Source organism: Dromiciops gliroides, chromosome 3, assembly GCF_019393635.1.
Source record: "Dromiciops gliroides isolate mDroGli1 chromosome 3, mDroGli1.pri, whole genome shotgun sequence".
Taxonomy (NCBI): Eukaryota; Metazoa; Chordata; class Mammalia; order Microbiotheria; family Microbiotheriidae; genus Dromiciops; species Dromiciops gliroides.
In genome coordinates, this window is record NC_057863.1 from 405,012,688 (window position 1) to 405,033,509 (window position 20,822).

The following is a 20,822-nucleotide window of genomic DNA, read 5'->3' on the forward strand; positions in this document are numbered from 1 at the left end:
ATAACATATTATTACAAATGCCAAAAAAGGTTGTGACTTGTTCAAAATCACACAAGTGGCAAGTGGTGGTGTGACTTTGTTGTTCAACATTCACTTTCTACTATATCCTTCTTTTTTTGTTGTTTCTTTGTTTGTTTTGGTGAGGCAATTGGGGTTAAGTGACATGCCTAGGGTCACACAGCTAGTAATTGTTAAGTGTCTGAGGTCAGATTTGAACTTAGGTCCTCCTGAATCCAAGGCCAGTGCTCTATCCACTGTGCCACTTAGCAGCCCCCTACTATATCCTTCTTAAGAAGTGGAACTAATGGTATAAAATGCATGCATTCACATTATCCCCTTCCAAGTAGCCATTTTTACTAAGCACTTATTCCAGAGAGGCAAAATAGTTCTGAAATTCCTATTTATATTCAAAACCCACAGTGCATTCTTTTGAATGTCTATAGTGGTAATAAATCTTTGCCCTAGGCCAGTGGATTTTTTCAGAAACTGACAAAAACATCATTCAGAGGCACAGTTGAGTCAAGATGGAGAGTCAAGTTGAACAATACTATTTCATAGTTAAGAATACTACCTGACTAGAAAGTCATGATACTATTTGTCTTGAGAAAGTACTTCTAGAAAAGGGGGTCCCAAAATGTTCTGATCAACAGCCATAGGCTTCCCTGGTTATACATAATGAAGGATCAAATTTGGGTCTGTTTTAGAATCAAGGTGTCTCCTTCTATTAAAGCAACACTTTGGAGATGACATAAGGAGCTTTACTTTAAGCACAGGCTTTACTTCTATGATAGCTCTGTCCTTTCTTTCACTGACAATGGTCAGGCTAGCCCACTTTCAGTAGACTCCATGCTTTGACCCATTTTCTGCAGAGTAACTGATCCGTCATGCTGATCCATGTCCCACTCTCAAGCTGAATTCACATTATGACCAATACCATGGCCTTTGCAAGTGCTGAGGATAAATAAGTCTGGGACCATGAAACAGAGCAAATCTCCCTTGTTTACTTATAGCAGTAGGCCAAAGACTTCTGTATGACTATCAGTGTGGAAGCCTTACCCATTTTGGTAGTTTTTAAACACATGACTTCATTACTATGCTACTCTAATCAGAACCTGGAAGAAATCCTGGTTTAACTGAGCTTCAAAACAAAACAAAACAACAACAACAACAAAAAAAAAAAAACCACCACCATTTTCTGTGCTCTGCTGCCCTCTAGTGGAAATTATTAACAAGCAGTGAACAGCTCCAAAAATAGCAAGGGAGACCAGCTTGTCCATAAATTGAATAATCAGCAGTTAATACAGTAACCTCACAAGGTTGTTTACCCATTGTTTGTTTTAAAATATGGACAAGTTATTCAACCCACTCCAATCTCAATTTCATCATCTGTAAAACAAGACAATATCTGCCCTATTTAATTGGGAGACAGCTAGCCAGCATAATCCTATCATAGATACTTACTAGCTGTGTGACTATGGACAACTTATTAACCTCTCTGCCCCAGTTTCCTCATTTGTAAAATGGGGCACAATAGCACATACCTCACAGAGCTGTTGTGAAAATCAATACAAGATAACATATGTAAAGTGCTTCATAAACTTTAAAGTGCTATATAGATATTATTTATTATTGCTTGTGAGAATTGAATAATGCATGTGAAAACCCCTTGTAAATGGTAAAATACTCATCTCCATATTCTCATGATTATGATTATTGTATGATTTCATAAGTATTTGGAGAGAGGAAAATTCCATATACCATTTCTTTGAACAACAACGAACCAGTTTTAAATAAGTTCACTTGACTAGTTCATACAAAAACTTAACCTTTACCTTGCTGGCAATTACAGGTTTAGATAAGGATAACATTTTGTCTATTCAATTACTGGCTTAGGTGGGAAGTATACCTCATTTTTAAATACTGTAGCTAGTCCTGAGATATCTGTCCTTTCTTTCTCCTTTGCCTATTTGCATAACCAGAGAAAATAAAGAATCTGCCCCAAGGAATGTGTGTGGTCATGACAGGGCTGGCAACTGAGAAAGCACTGAGAATGTAGGAGATAAGCCTTCTAGGAGTGTACTAGAAAAGGAGAACAGGAGTGTTTTATTTGTTTGCTTTGACTTCATCTTCATATCAAGGAGTTTGCTTTTTTTTTTTTTAATGGAGATTTCTACAGAAACTTGTCCCAGCCTAGCCTGAAAAATCAGAGAAGATAAGGTACTTAGTGGTCATGTGATAAAGATTTGTAGGAGAAAGAGAGAAATGATAATCACTCCCTCCCTAAACTGATCATTTGAAGATTTCTGAGGGTTTTTGTTGTTTTAATAAAATTTTCCTCAGTAGTACTGTGAGCTGCCTTCTTAATACACTTCCAGGCAACCAACTAGGATTTTTTAATCACCTCCTACTAGGTGTAGAAGTGAGATAGTACCTCTAGGAGCTTTGCATCCTGTTTTTCCAGGTTTCCTGAACAGAACCTATCAACCACGAGATTGAGAAAAAGCCCAGCCTTTTATGTCACATAATATAGTTTGACACAGTTACATATCATTATATGACAGACACTAGTATTTGCAGAGGAGCCTAATTTCTCACCTTTTGTTGCCAAGTTGAGTACACAATTGCCTACACCCAAAACAGGATTGAGATCAGATACTGCCAGCCGACTTATAATGTGTCCTCCTAAGGTCTAAACAGATAAAATTCTTTTACAACTTTGGTTGCTTTCATGAAAGCTGAAATAACTATCATTGGGAAATAATATAATTTTTGAAAGAACTGCAGCTTCTATTTAACTTAACCTGAGTGTCAAATTAGAATCAGAAATGTAAGTGTAAATCAGAGATTTTCTTAATGATTCATGGAAAGGACCAAAACAAGTCATGGACCAGCTCATCCTTTTCCTAACCTACAAAATAGTTAACATGAAGTTAGTGTATCTTTCTTAAATACCACTCACTTCCCACTCAGAAGGACTTCAAGGAACAGTATTGGCTGTGAGAAATTTAATCTAGGACTGAACATAGGTCTAAAATTAGGTGGACAATCTCTTCCAGTCCACATAAAAAACACCAATCAATAAGTTTACAAATAAATGGGGGAGGGGGGGCAGCTAGATGGTGCAGTAGTTAAAGCACCGGCCCTGGATTCAGGAGTACCTGAGTTCAAATCCAGCCTCAGACACTTGACACTTACTATCTTTGTGACCCTGGGCAAGTCACTTAACCCCCATTACCTGCCCCCCCAAAAAAAAACCAAATAAATTGGGCTAGGGAGGGGGGACAGTTAGGTGGCACAATAGATAAAGCACCAGCCCTGGATTCAGGAGGACCTGACTTCAAATTCAGCCTCAGACACTTGACACTTACTAGCTTTGTGACCCTGGGCAAGTCACTTAACTCTCATTGCCCTGCCTCTCCCCACAAAAAATAAATGGGACCATTTTGTGATCCATTCTTCTTTTATTAAATTATGTATTTTCTGATCCCTGGCTCAGAATACTTACAGCCATGTTCCTGATCTGCTGACCAGCTATAGTTTTCAAATGTTTCAAGAGAGCTCGGTAGGTTTGAGTTTTCTCCGCTGGGAGCCTTAAAACCGTTTCAGTTAAGATTTCTTTCACCTGGGCCAGGCTACAGCCAGCACCTATAGTCAACCCTAAAAACAAGTTACTTTGATTAATAAAATGAGTTGCTTCTGTTACATTGTGTAACCCAGAGTTACATGTGGAAGCATGAGGGTATGGTGATAACATGGGGGTGGAGGGTGTGGGGATCCAAAACCACTCTCTATTTTCCAGAGCAAATGAGCTGTGCCCTGAGCCTAGCATAACAACAATCCCTTGCATTCTGTATGAACTTTGCAGCAACTAAATTACAGAACTGATGAACCTTGAGCTCAGGTAAGCACCAACAGGCCCAGACATGAAGCCCTGCTATTAATTCGCTTTTTGTCACTAGACAGCCTTGCCTCACTGTTGCTGTTGTGCCTTACCACTGTTGCTATGCTACACTGTTTGATTCTTTATCTAGCCACACACATATAAATCAAGGTCTAGCTCACTGCTTTGCATCTCCTACTAGAGGAGACCCCAACACATAGGTCTAATTTCTCTCTCCCAGTGGAATAAAGAAATCTTTTTGCTTTTTACCTTTGTGAGCAATTTGGTATTTGGGGAGCTAACAGTGGTTGTGAAACCTCTGTGACTCTTGAATCATTTGTTACCAGAGTTGACAAGGGGTAGGTGATGGAGGGCTTTGACCTATCAGGTTTTGGTTAGATAAAAACAGAAAAAACCTGACCAACCAGATGTACCATTCTCTTCCTGCTGCCATTGTTTTTCCTTCTCATATTTACATTATAAACTGGTACATAATTTCCCCATTTGGTGGAGGAATAATAAAATGCAACATTATCCATATCACCATTGAATACAGTGTTAATTTTCATTTGAACCCAGTTTTAGAAGAAAATAGTAATAGTTTAAATTTACATAGTATTTGATAGTGAAAGTGCTTTACATGCATGATCCCATAATAGTCATTACAACAATAGCCTTGGCTGATTCTATAAGCACTTTAAGGTTTGCAAAATGTTTCCCTCTTATCTCATTCAATCCCTAAAACAGGGCTTCTCAACTTGAAGTCTATCACCTAACTTTTTAAACATATTGTGATAGCTATACTTCATTATAATTTGTTTCCTTTGTGATCCTATTTATTTTGTTTCATGCATTGAAAATATTATTCTGAAAAGGGATCCATAGTTCTTGTCATATTGCCAACTATGCCTGTCAATGATTGAAAAAAAGATGAAGAATCCTTGCCTTGGATTTCTGGGGACAAAACCAAGATGGTGGAATAGAAAAGCACTCAGCTGAGTTCTCCCAATATTCTCTTCCAAACAACTTTAAAATAGCACTTCAAATCAAAATCAGAGTGGCAGAGTCAGCAAAAGGTCAAAGTGAAATATTCTTCTAGCCCAAGACAACATAGGATGTTGGAAAGAGAGATCTGTTACACTGGGATGAGGGCGGACCCAGTACCTATATGAATGAAACACCAGTGGTTGGACTAGTTGATGGTGACAGAAGCAGCTAAAGCTTTAGGAGCTCTCAAACCACAGATGGTAAGAGGACCTAGCAACTGGTCAGAAAAAAGATTTCAAGGTAGCCCTGTGCTAGTACTGGATGCAGGACCAGGCACTGTTTGGCAACTTCATTTCCAATACCCACTTCTAGGTCATAGTTCAAGGGTAGAGAGGAATATTTTTGATCAAAAGGGAGTGAAACTCCTTATAGGTTGATTTCTGGCCTTAAGGTATCAGGCACCCTGAAGAACAATATCAATTGTAATCCCAAGAGATCAGGGGCCCTTCCTGGGTAAGAACTAAAATGCAGATGAAGAAAGCAGTGATCACACCTCTCTCCAGATCACACCACCTTGGAAGCAATAAAAACTTGCAAAATCCCAAAAGTAGTTCTGAAAACAGTAGTTTGAAAAAGCTTGAATCTTGAGACAGAACCCCTGTTTCCTGCCCCCTCCATGGCAGGAATAGAGCCCAATATTAATATAAAATTCCAAATCAAGAAATAGACTAGAAAAATAAGCAAACAACAAAAAAGAACCTGACCATAAAAAGCTACTATGGTGACAGGGAACATCAAGACACAAACACAGAAGACAATAAAGTCAAGACAGCTACAAGCAAAACCTTAAAAGAAAAAGAAAGTAAATTGGACACAAACCCAACAAGAATCCCTGGAGGAGCTAAAATATAATGTTAGGGGTAGAGGGAAAATTAGGTAAAGAAATGAAAGCTATGGAAGAAAATTATGAAAAGACATTTCATGGTTTGGTAAAAGAAGCACAAAAATACTGAAGAAAATAACACATTAAAAATATAATTAGCCAAATGGAAAAAAGAGGTACCAAAAGAAAAATCATTGAGAAAAATAACTCTTTAAAAAACAGAATTGGCCAAATGGGAAAAGAACTACAAAAGCTTAATGAACAAAATAATTGCTTAAAAATTAGAATTGGACAAGTGGAAGCTAATGACTCCATGAGAAATCAATAAACAATAAAATAAAGTCAAAAGAATGGGAAAAATAGAAGAAAATGTAAACTAGCTCATTGGAAAAACAACTGCCTTGGAAAATAGCTCTAGAAGAGATAATTTAAGAATTATTTGATTACCTGAAAGCCATGAGCAAAGAAAGATCCTAAACATCATATTTCAAGAAATTATACAGGAAAATAGCCCTGAAATCCTAGAATCAGAAGATAGAATAGAAATTGAAAGAATCTACCAATCATCTCCTGAAAGAAATCTCAAAATGAAAACTCCCAGGAATATTATAGACAAATTCCAGAGCTCCCAGGTCAAGGAGAAAGTGTTGAAAGCAGCCATAAAGAAACCATTCAAATACTGTGGAACACTCAGGATGACACAAGAGTTAGCAGCTTAGACAAAGCTATTACTAGGAAAGGAAAACTACAGCTTTTCCTGAGTGTTAACTTTGGAGCAGAGCTTCTTAATCTGGGGACAATAGATGTCCTAGACTGATCAGTACATAGATTTCAGAGATTCTATGAACTTGGAGGGGGGAAAAACATCTTTTTTACTCACCTCTAACTGAAATTTACTATTTCCTTCAATGAAGCAATAAGCATTATTCTAAGAAAGCATCCATAAATTTCACCAGTCTGCCAAAGAGTTCTGTGACACAAAAATATTTAAGAATCTCTGCTTTTAAAAAAAAGCCCTTTAAGGCCCTTTGTTTCCATGCAGTGGCTACGTATCTCTTTCCCCATCATCACCAACCCTATCTGCTTCCTTAGTAGTTGTTTCTAGACTGTTCTAGAATCTTTCTTCCCCCATCCTTATGGAGAAGTTGCCTATATTTTGTGCCCCAACTCTTTCAGGAGGCTTTTCCTGATTCCCTGAGGTCTTAATGCACTCCCTACTTCCCTTTCCTAAAATTACTTTGTATTTGCACTGCATATATTTTATTTTTATTTATATACATATGTTACTTCCCCCTACATAGGGCATAGGCTCTTTCAGGTAAGTGATGGCTTTATTTTTGTCTTTTTAATCCCAGTACATATTATAGTGCCTGGCTTATAGTAGGAACCCAAAAGTTCTTGTTAAACCTGAATTGAATTGAACCCTTGCATGAAGCATATCAGATTCTTTTATATCAATCATAGTGGCTAGTACATTCCTGGGCACTATGATCCTTCCAAAATAATTTATTTATGAGCTTCTGCTTCCTGGAAGTTCCAGCAAATTCCCGGAACTCACAGATTCCTAGACCTAGAAGGGGCTTTAGGTCATCTCGTTTACTCTCCTATTTGACAGATGAGGAAATTGAGACCCAGACAGATAAGCCCTATAGTACACTGCTGCTTTGTGTTGGTACTCAAATGCCTTACTGTTATCTCTCTATATAGAATTTTTTGTACATTTTTATTATCATTTAACAATAATGACCATTTACTCAGGTTTCCAAAGAAAATGGAATTAGGCAGCTTACTACCCTGAATATTTGGGATTTACCTGAGTCCCCAAGTCATTATTAGTTCTAAGATCACAAAAAATAACAAAGTCTTCCAGCAGAGGGAGCACATTCCTTAACTTTGGGAAGTTGGACAGCATTGGTGACTATTTAAAAAAGAATCCCCAATGTACTTTGATATTTAAAATTGGTTAAGAGAGGACCCTGCTCTTTGGATCTCATAAAACAGATATTTATTTGGACTTCAAAGCATGTTTACCATGAGGTTATCCAAATAGGAATCCAAAAGAAAATCAAATGTGAGTTTAGAGAACTTGTGTCTTTGTACAGCTTAAGCTACTCATTAATTTTCCTGGACAATACCAACAAAACTTGAAGGCAAGGGCAGAGAATCCATATATAGAATCTGCACCATGGATAGACGTGGCTGCCCCTATAATGTGCATGTAGAGGGAGGAGAGGGTGCCCCTAATCAATGTAACCATAAATGTGGTTTAGAAAAGCAAGGTTTGCAACTAGACTATTTGTGAATTTTAAACTGTGAATGAATAAAACACACTGAAGATGCCCCTTAGGTAACATCCTTACCCAGAGTCAGAGAAGGCATGGGATAATATATGTAAAGTGCTTTACAAACCTTAAAGCACCATGTAAATGGTCATTATTGTTATTATCATTATCTATGTACCCTAGGCAAAGCTGTAAAATTTCACCCACTTTGTGCTTCTGTTCATTGGAAGTTTTTTAGTATTGCTCTTAAAAAATGTAGCTTGGTTTATCTCAAAATAAATGCCTAAAGGACATGTAGAGTCAGATTTTCTAGCTTTTAAAATGTGCATTTAATAAGAAGTAATATTTTTAAATGTCCCTTCTTGCATCCCATTGTTTTGTCCCCTGGGTTGTCTATCTTGCCTTCTCTAGGTTGTGTCCTTCTGATAGCTATCCAATCAGAATGTTTCTCCCAAATGGAGAATAATGATTTCCCCACTGTTTGCAGCTCTAAATCTGGCTTCAAAATCAAAGTATGGTAGCATATAAAGGCTAAGAGTTTTTTCTAGCAGGTGAAGAAGATTCCTTGTCCTTTGCTTCACCAAAGAAAAATTCCAATTCTTTTCAAGATCTCTATTTCAATATTAAATCATTATAATTAGATTACTAGGAAAATATATAATGTTGGGACCATTCAGTAGTTGAAGAATGAATGTCTCTATGAATGAAAACAATAAATGCTCAATAAAATTTCCCCACTTTTTTCAGCTTAATGATATTGTATTAAAATTCTCATAGAATCACAGGATAATATTAATCCAGCAGACTGAATCCTAAGCAGGACAGTAGTTCATTAAATCTATTTTTTCTTTTGTTGCATGGTAGATGACCAGAGGAAATCACTAAAACCAAATATACATATATACATATACATATGTGTATGTGTGTGTATATATACATATGTATATGCATATACATATATAAAATCTGGAGAAAAGCTGATGAAGAGATGAAGAGATAATGGCAATGTTTGAGTATATACTGTATAGCGAGGGTTGTTTTTCAGAGGACAATGATCTACCACTCTCATCTTTGTTGAAAATAGAAAGAAAAACATTTACCATAGCACAAGGAGAATAGATTAGACACAAAGGTTTTCCTGAAGGTGAAGATAGTTAGAAAAGGTTTCTAGCTCAAGGATGTTCTATGAAGCATCCATTAGATTGGGTCACAGAATTGTGTCTGAAGTCAGTGTTCCCTGGAAGTCCTTGAAAATGGGGAAATTCTTTCTTGCCTGGGATGCTTTAGATGTAGTTCCATCTCAAGGTAGCAGCTTGGCAGCCAAGATGACCCTTGCTGGTTTTCTATGATATATTCAAATACAAACTATTTTTCTTAGCATAATCACCAATGTAAATAATGCCTTACTTTAAGTGGCAACATACCTTTGTTTGCATCAATCATCACAACATTCAGTTCCAAAATTCTAGCAGGAGAGATGATAAATGGGTGATAGACACCTTTGAATTTCATGTTGGGTCCTACAAAATAAAATTATTTCTAAGGAAAAGAAGTTAAGTTGCCATCTTTCTAGAAATGACACCAGGATCTAGAAAAGGAACAATCACAAGGACAAGCATACAAAGCTAAACAAAACAATAATAAATTAAAAGTTTTTGAGGTTCTCTATTCTTTGTATTAGGTATAAGCATTTATTGAACAAACATCTATTACTTGATGACTGTGCAAGGCCCTATTCTAGGTGCTCAGAAAGTGGCAAAAGATAAATAAGATACACTTCCTGCTCTCAAGGAATTCATAAAGGCTATGGATTTGATTCATTTTCTTTCTTTTTTTTTTTTTTGTGGGGCAATGAGGGTTAAGTGACTTGCCCAGCGTCACACAGCTACTAAGTATCAAGTGTTTGAGGCCGGATTTGAACTCAGGTACTCCTGAATCCAGACTGTGTCACCTAGCTGCCCCCGATTTGTTTCATTTTCAAAAGTACAAGAATGCTTGGGGCAGCTGGGTGGCACAGTGGATGGAGCACTGGCCCTGGAGTCAGGAGTACCTGAGTTCGGATCCGGCCTCAGACACTTAACACTTCCGGCTATGTGACCCTGGGCAAGTCACTTAACCCCAATTGCCTCACTAAAAAAAAAAAAGTACAAGAATGCTAATTGTGGAAAATGGAAACCTATTCTAGGGCTAGGGCTATAGGCCACATCTCCCCCTTTTAGAACAACAAATATTTAATATGTAGCATGCTATGTATTATTATTGTGGCAGGCTAGTAATGATGAATTACCAGGAACACATTTTTACTTTGGCATGAATTTGCTAAACATGTTATCTCCTTTTGCTAGTTTTTATTTGTTTCATAAAGGCAATAACTCAAGACTACATTGTGATCTTGAATACAAGAGACACAATTCAACTACTCACCCACAAAGGTGTTTCCCATGACAAGAGGAGCTTGGGGATATTGCAATTTGAGCTCCAAAAGTTCATTCAAGGTGGCAGGAGAAATCCAGGCAACCCTTTCACCCCGGAACACTAGTGTTTTCTTTCCTGCCTCCTCTGCCATTCTCTACAGGGAAACAAAATAGATAATATTCATTAATATCATTAAAATTATGAAAGGTACGGGGCAGCTAGGTGACACAGTGGATAATGCACTGGCCCTGGATTCAGGAGGACCTGAGTTCAAATCCAGCCTCAGACACTTGACACTTACTAGCTGTGTGACCCTGGACAAGTCACTTAACCCTCATTGCCCTGTCCAAAAAAAAAAAACATGAAAGGTAAACATGTAACTGAGGTTTACAAACAAAATAAAAATAAAAATAATGAACCAGAATATCAAGTTAAGAAGACTGATCGAAGGCATGTAATGTAATCAATTTATAATTAAACCTGATGATTTGTATGTTTTTCTGTTTCCTATGATATAAAAAACAAGAAAATTATAATTAAATCTTATTTGAAAACTGATAAATAAAACATAATTTCAGGATAAGATATTTCAGGCCAAGTTTCCACCTCACCAACTAATTATTGCCTAGGTTACAAATAATAGTAGAAATGTAAACAAGCCCTTAGCCATGCGTGGAGGGCATGTGCTTGATTCTTATGTTCCAAGTCCTTAACCAAGTGTGCAGGGCACTGTGTGCAGTATTTGTGTTTTCCTTCACATAAACAGCTATGGGGGAAATAGCACTGACCCAGGAATCAGAGAAGATACAGGTTTTCTAATCCTGTTTCTATTATTAACTATTAACTAGTATAACTTCTGGGTAAGACATTTAATCTCTCTCAGCCACAGTGCCCTTATCTGCAAAAAGGGGAGCCATATTATATGATTTCTAAGGTCACTAAGATTCTATTCGTGTTAAAACCCAAAGGGAGCCCTCTTTTGTAAACAAACTAATATGTACTAAAAATTCAAACTAAATAGTCCCAAGGCTCGGTAGAAAAGTAGAAGAGAAATTTCCAGTTAATCAAAAAATGTTGGAAGGGACTAGAGCCGAAGGGCCTTTGTAAGTTTAGCCTATTAAAAACTAATAACAATAATAACAACTTTTGCATAGTGCATTAAGTTCTGCAAAGCACTTGACATGCTATACTGACAACCATTTATTTTATTGTTGTTCAGTCATTTCAGACTCTTTGTGACCACATGTTGGGGTTATCTTGGCAAAGCCACTGGAACAGTTTGCCATTTCCTTCTCCGGCTCATTTTACAGATGAGGAAACTAAAGCAAACAGGGTTTGCTCAAGGTCATGCAGCTAGTAAGTGTCTGAGTCCAGATTTGTACTCAGGAAGATAAATGTTTCTAACTCCAGGCCCAGTCCTTTATCCATTGTACCACCTAGATCCTTAGGATAGGTGCTGTCATTGTTCCCATTTTACAATTGAGGAAACTGAGGCTGTAATTAAATGACTTGCATTGTGTCTGAGGGAGGCTTTGAGCTTGTGGAGCCTAAAATTCTAACTGTGATGTCTAAAAATTCTAATGTGTGGTCACTTTAAATTAGAAGCTTTAGCACCAGTCTTTGGGCATTAGGCATTTATTAAAGTATATTAGGGGTTAGCAAAGAGAAACACATGGAGAAAGAAAGAAAAAGAAACCTTGCTCCCTGCACCTGAAGCTGCTCCTCTCACCACCTCCAATGGAAAAGAAAAAAAGGCCCTTCTCCTGAGTGGAAGCCCTCTGTGGATCCACCCAGGTGTGGTCCCTACACACACAGCTCTAAGCTAATTGGCTGATAGAATTGATAGACAAGACCTATAGGTGGTAGACATAACTTCTGGATGCCAATCCGACCTTCAAAACCCCAGAAAGGTCACAATGTCTTTCTCAGCAGGATGGTGGTGCTCTGATTCTCACACTCCCCCCTGTGCTTCATGTGAAAAAACATCATTTCCTCACATGAAGCAATAACATTACAGATACTTGTGACTAACAAAGTAAAGGGAATGAAAGAGAGAAAAAGAAATTGAGCAATGCATTAACAAAGGCTAAAAGGGGCACTCCCCTTTTAGCAGGTGGACATTACAAACAGAGAAAAACTAAAGGGAGCACTTCCCTTTAGTAAGTGGACATTATAAACAGTGTATACAATGTGAAAAAGGAAAACAGGAAAATGTCCATTTAAGTCTTTGGAAGTCTTTTCTCAGATGATTCTTGGGATGTCCTCTAGGTGTAGTTGTGAAATGTCTTTCAGGTGTCTCAGATACTGGTAATGAGCTGGGAAATTTTCCTACAAAATTGAGCTTAACACAAGTTTAAATAGCTTTGCCAATAATCAAATCAAACAATGAGAGTTCTCAAAAACATGTCTAAGGAAATTCAGAACCTTTTAGAGATTTTATAATTATTGTCCAATTGTTACACACGAAATATGTAATATAAACAAAAATTGAAACATTCTCTAAAACTTAATATTACTACAAGCTCAAGTCTTCCTGAACCCAAGTCCAGAACACTATCCATATGGTAACAACATGACTACAAACCTTCAAGATATGAGAACTGTCTTCAAGGCTCTGAAGAGTTATCAAGAATGCTACCTTAAGAGGTAAAAAGTTTTCCCCCAGAATGAGTTAGAAGAGAGCTCAGAGGGGGCATAGTGGATAGAGCACTGGCCGCGGAGTCAGGAGGACCTGAGTTCAAATCCAGCCTCAGACACTTGACACTTACTAGCTGTGTGACCCTGGGCAAGTCACTTAACCCCAATTGCTTCACAAAAAAAATTAAAAAAAAAAAGAAGAGCTCAGTGGCCTAGGTATTTATCCCTCCTAAGCCAGTGCTCTATTATATCAGAGATGAGGAACTTCTGTTATAAGAACTGTTGCCTTCAGTTTTAATGATCTTGCATCCATCTGCCCATTTATACCCCAAAACATTGATTCAAAATACTGGTCTTATGTTACACAAGATCCACTTTGAAAGGTAGAACAGTTTTATCTTAAGTGCACTATGACTGCTACTGTGGTGAATTATTTTATTCACTTAAAACTAAATTTAATGGTACTCCAAATATATTTTACGTTGCAATATTCTTGCTGATCCCCTTAAGAGGAAAGCATCAGAAAGACAAAGCTTTCTTTTATTTAATTTTCATGACTTAGAGGTGTAGTGGAAAGCACACTGGTTTTGAACTTGGAGTTCAAATCCTAGTTCTAATGATAACTCTATGACCTTTGACACTTAACATCCTAAACCTGTTTCCCCATTTGTAAAATAAGAGGGGGGAATTAGATGGCCATTAAGGTATCTTCTAGCTCTAAATTATCATATTATAAATGTATGTATATAGGGTAGAAATAGTTCTTTAATATGGCTTTCTGTGAGGTAGAATTTTTCCTCATTGGGGAACTGGGGGAAAGGGGAAAAGAAAAGAAAGGTAAAGTTCATGATGCAGGATGTGGATAGGAAATTCAGAGCCACTGAGGTAAAATGATCATTGATCAGCTTAGGGAATGGGCTAGAATGAGACACGAAGCTGTAAAGAATACCTTCCAATGGTCTCAGAAAATAAAATGGGAGGGGAAAAAAACAAGACAGAGAAGAGCATATGCCCAAGAGGAGGAAAAAGAGAGTAGAAGTCATGAGGCAACTAGAAAAGCAAGAACTGGAGAAGAAGAAAGAGAATTAAAGGAAACTGTGATGATTGATATGGGAGACTCAGAACTGGGAAAATGAATGTGTCAAACCATCCAGGAAAAGACCAAAATGGAGGAATCTCCTGAGCAGAGTCTGAGGCACTAAACAAAATGATTGTCAAGATATCAATTTTGATCTGAGAATGAATGAGGTAAACCAGACAAGAAAGGACCATGATTGTCTAAAGACTTATGGGATGAATGGACAGAGTTTACCTTAGGTCTAGGCATGGCAGTAGGGTGAACTACCAAAAAGGTCAGCGACCCAAAGAGTGAAAGCTAGAGGTCCTTCAGTTAGAAAGGAAACAGAAAACAAGAAACACCTAGAAGAGACCGTTGAATACTTTCAACCTGTGCCAAGCTCATTGAGTAATACAAGATTGTGGAATTTTTTTCCAACTTTTTTCAGTTGTATTTATTTTGTGTCCTGAGGATCTCTTGAACTGAGGAACTATTTACTTTGTAACTAAATGAGTTCTGAGTGCACTTTATGGCAATGGACATTCTGAGCTGTGAAGGGATACCACTGGAAAAGAGGAAATGGGGGGAAACACTATGATAATAAGGGCAAGGACAAAGAAGAGAAATCTCCCTCCTTTGCCCTTGTGTGTCCCCCGGGGTGGTGAAGAGTCATTCAAGACAAAGGGCAGTAAGAACCAAATCAGGAACATGTTTTTGTTGAGAAGTGGCAATGGCCTTGCTTGAAAGTAGAAATCAATCAAGTAAAACAATATATTGGGGGCAGCTAGGTGGCGCAGTGAATAAAGAATAAGCCCTGGATTCAGGAGGACCTGAGTTCAAATCCAGCCTCAGACACTTGACACTCACTAGCTGTGTGACCCTGGGCAAGTCACTTAACCCTCATTGCCCATTAAAATAATTTTTAAAATTAAAAATTAAAAATCCCAACTAAATAAAACAATATACCATCAGTTCAGGTGGAAATATAAGTTCTTGGGTTGGGTCCAAGGGCAAAAATTCTTCTTCTTGATACAGTTTGTTGCAGACCTTTAAAAAAAATGCAATTCAGTCACAAATAGCAAAAACTATAGTTAATCAATTGACAAGAATTTACTAGGTGCCTTCAATATGCCAACCCCTGAGGATACGCAGACAAAAGGTAAAAAACATCAGTTGTCTTCAAGTAACTTAGAGTCTAGTCAGAAGAAACAACATGTACATAAAGAGGTATACACAAAATAAAGACAAAATGGTTTGGAGAGGAGGCATTAGGAGCTGAAGAGATATGGAAAGGCCTCCTTGGAAGGTGGTACTTGAACTGGGCCCCAAAGGAAACTAGGAATTCTGAGAGACACAAGATTCATTCAACAAAGCTTTATTAAACACCAACTAATATTTGTAAAACACTTAGCACAGTGCCTGGCTAAAAAATACTCATTCAGACTATGCCTCACTAAAGATTATCATTATCAGACATTTATTGAGCCTCAACTCCATACATGGCTAATAGATATCGGAGTTTCACATATATATGTGCATGCATACATACATACACATTCACATATACACATGTGAATATATGCATTTGTGTTCATGCATGTATACATGTGTGTGTGTACACATTTAGACATATACACATATATGTGCATACATATAGACATATATATGCACCTTTTATGAGGGTAGGTACTATTATCTAACAAGGTACATTGTAGTCATCCTCTTCCCCAATGGGACTTGGGGATTGTTCTGCTATTGTTCAAGGAATGGGGCTTGCGAGTCAATGAGATAGGACTGGAATATAGGCAACTATTTTAGAGTTTTTATCTTCTCCTCTCTTCTTTCATCCTATTCCAAGCCCAGGTGTTTTAGTCTAATTCATGATAAAAGAAAAGTACCATAAATATACTGCAAATAATTTAAGACTAAAAGGACTGGAGAAATGGGAGGGGGGTGTTACTTACATCAGTTTTATTCTCAGATTTCTTTTCTTCTTGATCTAGGCAACATGTCCCAGTTCCTTTCATTTGACAGCATGATGACTCCTAAAGAAGCAATAGATTATTTTTAAATCACAGAATTATAGAGCTAGAAGTTAACCACTTGTTTGTTGTTATAGTTTGGTCATTTTTCATTCATGTCTAACTTTCCATGATCCCAGTTGGGGTTTTCTTGGCAAAGACAGTGGAGTGTTTTGCCATTTCCTTCTCCAGCTCATTTGACAGATGATGAAACTGAGGCAAACAGGGATAAGTGACTTACCCAGTGTCATACAGATAGTGTCTGAGGCAAGATTTGAACTCAGAAAAATGAGTCTTTCTGATTCAAGGACCAGCACTCTAATCACTGTGCTGTCTTACTTCCCAGTTGACCACTATCAATCACTTAATTCAGTACCCTGTGTATAGCCAAGACTATGTAAATAGATAGGTAGCTATCTATATTTCAGGATTTGAACAATACTAGAATATCTCCCAACCAAAAAGCACTCCCATATATATTGGTAAGTCCTTCTTCCACAGAAATATATGAGACCTCTCCACACCTACTCATCATGTTTGTCCTTTGTCCTAAGGCCCCTTCCAGTTCTAAATTCATGAAGCTCTGGGCTTTTTAAAAAACCTAAGAACTACTAATGTAGCTCATAGAAGCTGGAGTGGATATGTGGTCCAAGTGGACAGAGCTCTGGATCAGGGTTTGGAAGTTTTGAGTCTAGTGACAGTTCTGCCATTCACTTGCTAGGTGTGCCACCTTAAGGGAAGAAGGCAAGTTGGTCAAGTATGAGAATGAGAAATAATGCTACAAGAGTGGACTGGAGGAAAGAGACAAAGCTCTAGATAAGAGCTAATCCTGGGAAAGTGTTGGGTGAAGCCAAGATGGCAGAGAGAAGCTAGGAATGTTCCTGAGCTTTCCCATATTTCCTTCAAAAACAACATTAAATCAAGCCTCTAAACAGATTCTGGAACTACAGAACCTACAAAAAGAGAGACAAAATCCTGCTATATGAGAAAATTTAGAAGACTTCAGAAAATGTCTATCTCACCTAGGGTAAGGGGAGGGCGGCTCACCTCAGTAAAGCTCAGCTCAATGTGGCTTAGCACCACTCATCTCAGCTGGCAGATCACCTCAGCAAAGCTCCACTCAGTGGCAACTCAACACTGTTGTAACTCAACACAGCTGAGAGTAGGGCAGCCGAGAGTGGGGCAGCTGAGAGCAGTAAGAAGCTTGCAACCATGAACCCTGTGCCCCAGGAGCAGACTTCAACTTGATAAGTTTAAAAATAGCCTACAACATGAGCAAGAAACAAAAAAGAACCCTTACCATTGACAACTTCTATGGTGAAAGAGAAGACCAAAATTCAAACACAGATGAGTTAGTCAAAATGCCCACAAGTGAAGACTCAAGAGGGAAAGATGATCTTGTCTCAAGACCAAAAGACCACCTCTGAAGAGCTCAAAAAGGCTTTTAAAAATCAAATAAGAGTGGTAGAAGAAAAAATGGAAAAAGAAATAAGAGAAATGAGAGTTACACTGCAAAAAGAAGCACAAAAAATGACTGAGGAAAATAATTCCTTAAAAAATACAATTGGTCAAATGAGAGAAAAAATTAGCCAAACAGAAAAAGAAGTGAAAAAGCTTAATGTGGAAAATAAGGCCTTAAAATTTAAAATTGAGCAGATGGAAGCAGATAACTCCATGAGACAACAAGAATCTGACAAGCAGAATCAAAAGACTGAAAAAATAGAAGAAAATGTGAAATACCTCATTGGAAAAACAACTGACCTGGAAAATAGGTCCAGGAGAGATAATCTGAGAATTATTGGACTACCTGAAAACCATGATCAAGAAAAGAGTCTAGACAACATATTCCAGGAAATTATTAAGGAGAACTGCCCTGAAATTGTAGAATCAGAGGATAAAATCATCATTGAAAGGATCCACCGAACACCTCCTGAAAGAGACCCCAAAAGGAACACTTCAAGAAGGAATATAGTAGGGGCAGCTAGGTGGCGCAGTGGATAAAGGACTGGCCCTGGATTCAGAAAGACCTGAGTTCAAAGCCAGCCTCAGGCACTTGACACTAGCTGTGTGACCTTGGGCAAGTCACTTAATCCCCATTGCCCCGCCAAAAAAAAAAAAAAAAAAAGGAATATAGTAGCCAAACTCCAGAATTATCAGGTGAAGGAGAAAATACTCCAAGCAGCCAGAAAGAAACCATTTAAATACCATGGAGCCACAGTCAGGATTGCACAGGACCTGCAACTTCAACATTAAAGGATCATAGGGCTTGGAATATGATATACAGAAAGGCAAAGGAGCTTGGATTACAACCCAGGATCAACTACCCAGAAAAACTGATCATTCTCTTTCAGAGGAAAAGATGGACATTCAATGAACTAGGAGACTTCCACAGCTTCCTGAGAAAAAGACCAGAAATGAACAGAAAATTTGATCTCCAAATACAAGACTCTAGAGAAATATAAAGAGGTAAACAAGGGAGAGAAAAGGGTTGTTCAATGATGTTAAACTGCTTGAGTCCATATGAGGGAGGATAATACTTTTAACCTCTGTAAAGGTATTGTTATTAAATCAACTTTGATGTGATGATATAAAGAAACTTAAGTGGGGGCAGCTAGATGGTGCAGTGGATAGAGCACCGGCCCTGGAGTCAGGAGTACCTGAGTTCAAATCCAGCCTCAGACACTTAACACTTACTAGCTGTGTGACCCTGGGCAAGTCACTTAACCCCAATTGCCTCACTTAAAAAAAAAAAAAAGAAAGAAAGAAACTTAAGGGACAAAATAAAAGAAGACATGGGGGAGGAGAGGAAGGGAGGGGGTAGAATGGGGTTAATTATATCAAAGGAAGAGGCACAAAAAGAACCCATTAAACAGAGGGAAAGAAGAGAGGGGTGGGCATTGTTGCAACTTTACTCTCATCAGACTTGGTTCAGGGAGGGAATAAAATATACTCCCATTTGCATAAAGAAACGTATCTTATTCTTTAAGAAAACAAAAGGGGAAGGGGGAAAAGGGTGGTATTGATAGAAGGGAAGGCACAAGTGGGGGGAAAAGGGGCAAGAAAAAGAAGGGCAGCTAATAAAAGGGAGGACAGATTGAGGGAGGCAGTGGTTAGAAGCAAAACACTGGTCAAGTGGAATAGGGGGAAAGAAGGGGAAAAAGAGTACAAAGGGGAAAAAGAAGATGGAGGGAAACAAACAGTTAATAATTTTAACTGTGAATGTGAATGGGATGAACTCTCCCATAAAATGGAAGCGAATTGCAGAGTTGATTAAAAAACAGAATCCTACAATATGTGGTTTACAAGAAATACATTTGAAGCAGAGAGATATACACAGAGTAAAGGTAAAAGGCTGGAGCAGAATATATTATGCATCAGCTAAAGTCAAAAAAGCAGGGGTAGCAATCCTTATCTCAGACAAAGCAAAGGCAAAAATAGATCTAATTAAAAGAGATAAGGAAGGAAACTACATCTGGCTAAAAGGTACTATAGATAATGAAGTAATATCAATATTAAACATGTATGCACCAAGTGGTATAGCATCCAAATTCTTAGAGGAGAAGTTAAATGAGTTACAAGAGGAAATAGACAGTAACACTATACTAGTGGGGGATCTGAATCTTCCTCTCTTAGAATTAGATAAATATAGTGACAAAATAAATAAGAAAGAAGTGAAAGAGGTGAATAGAATACTAGAAAAGTTAGACATGAAGATGTCTGGAGAAAATTGAATGGAGATAGAAAGGAATATATCTTTTTCTCAGCAGTACATGGCACATTTTCAAAAACTGACCATGTATTAGGGCACAAAAACATCATAGTCAAATGTAGAAAGGCAGAAATAGTAAATGCATCCTTTTCAGATCATGATGCAATAAAAATTACATGTAATAAAGAGCCATGGAAAGGTAGATGGAAAATCAATTGGAAACTAAATAATTTCATTCTAAAGAATGAGTGGGTCAAACAACAAATCATAGAAACAATCAATAGCTTTATCCAAGAGAATGACAATAATGAGAAAATATACCAAAATCTATGGGATGCAGCCAAAACTGTGCTTAGGGGACATTTAATATCTCTAACTACTTACATGAATAAAAAAGAGAAAGAGGAGATCAATGAATTGGGCATGCAACTTAAAAAGCTAGAAAAAGAACAAATTAGAAACCCCCAATTAAATACTAAATTAGAAATCCTGAAAATTAAAGGAGAAATTAATAAAATTGAAAGCAAGAAAACTATAGAATTAATCAATAAAACTAAGAGCTGGTTTTATAAAAAAAAAACCAATAAAATAGATAAACCACTGGTTAATTTGATTTAAAAAAAAGAAAAAAGAAAACCAAATTACCAGTATCAAAAATTAAAAGGGTGATCTTACCACCAATGAAGTGGAAATTAAAGCAATAATTAGGAACTATTTTTCCCAAATATATGCCAATAAATTTAACAATCTAAATGAAACGGATAAATATTTACAAAAATACAAACTGCCCAGGTTAACTGAAGAGAAAATAAATGCCTTAAATAAGCCCATATTAGAAAAAGTAACTGAACAAGCCATTAATGAACTCCCTAAGAAAAAATCCCCAGGGCCAGATGGGTTTACAGGTTAATTCTACCAAACATTTAAAGAACAATTAATTCCAATATTATA

The 20,822-nt window shown here is 37.4% G+C and overlaps 1 protein-coding gene across 3 annotated transcripts in view; it reads right to left on the reverse strand.

Moving 5' to 3' along the window:
• The window catches only part of LOC122749184 (aldehyde oxidase 3-like), a 108,142-nt gene that overhangs the window by 67,524 nt on the left and 19,796 nt on the right, over positions 1–20,822 (reverse strand). For 2 of the 3 annotated variants that reach the window (XM_043995403.1, XM_043995404.1), the window contains exons 7-12: positions 16,106–16,186; positions 15,108–15,188; positions 10,457–10,601; positions 9,457–9,552; positions 3,506–3,657; positions 2,596–2,689 (exon numbers count right to left, since the gene is read on the reverse strand). In XM_043995403.1, the coding sequence (XP_043851338.1) occupies positions 2,596–2,689; positions 3,506–3,657; positions 9,457–9,552; positions 10,457–10,601; positions 15,108–15,188; positions 16,106–16,186 (649 nt within the window). Of the gene's footprint in view, positions 1–2,595; positions 2,690–3,505; positions 3,658–9,456; positions 9,553–10,456; positions 10,602–15,107; positions 15,193–16,105; positions 16,187–20,822 lie in introns of all 3 variants that reach the window. The other variant, XM_043995405.1, reaches the window with a different exon arrangement.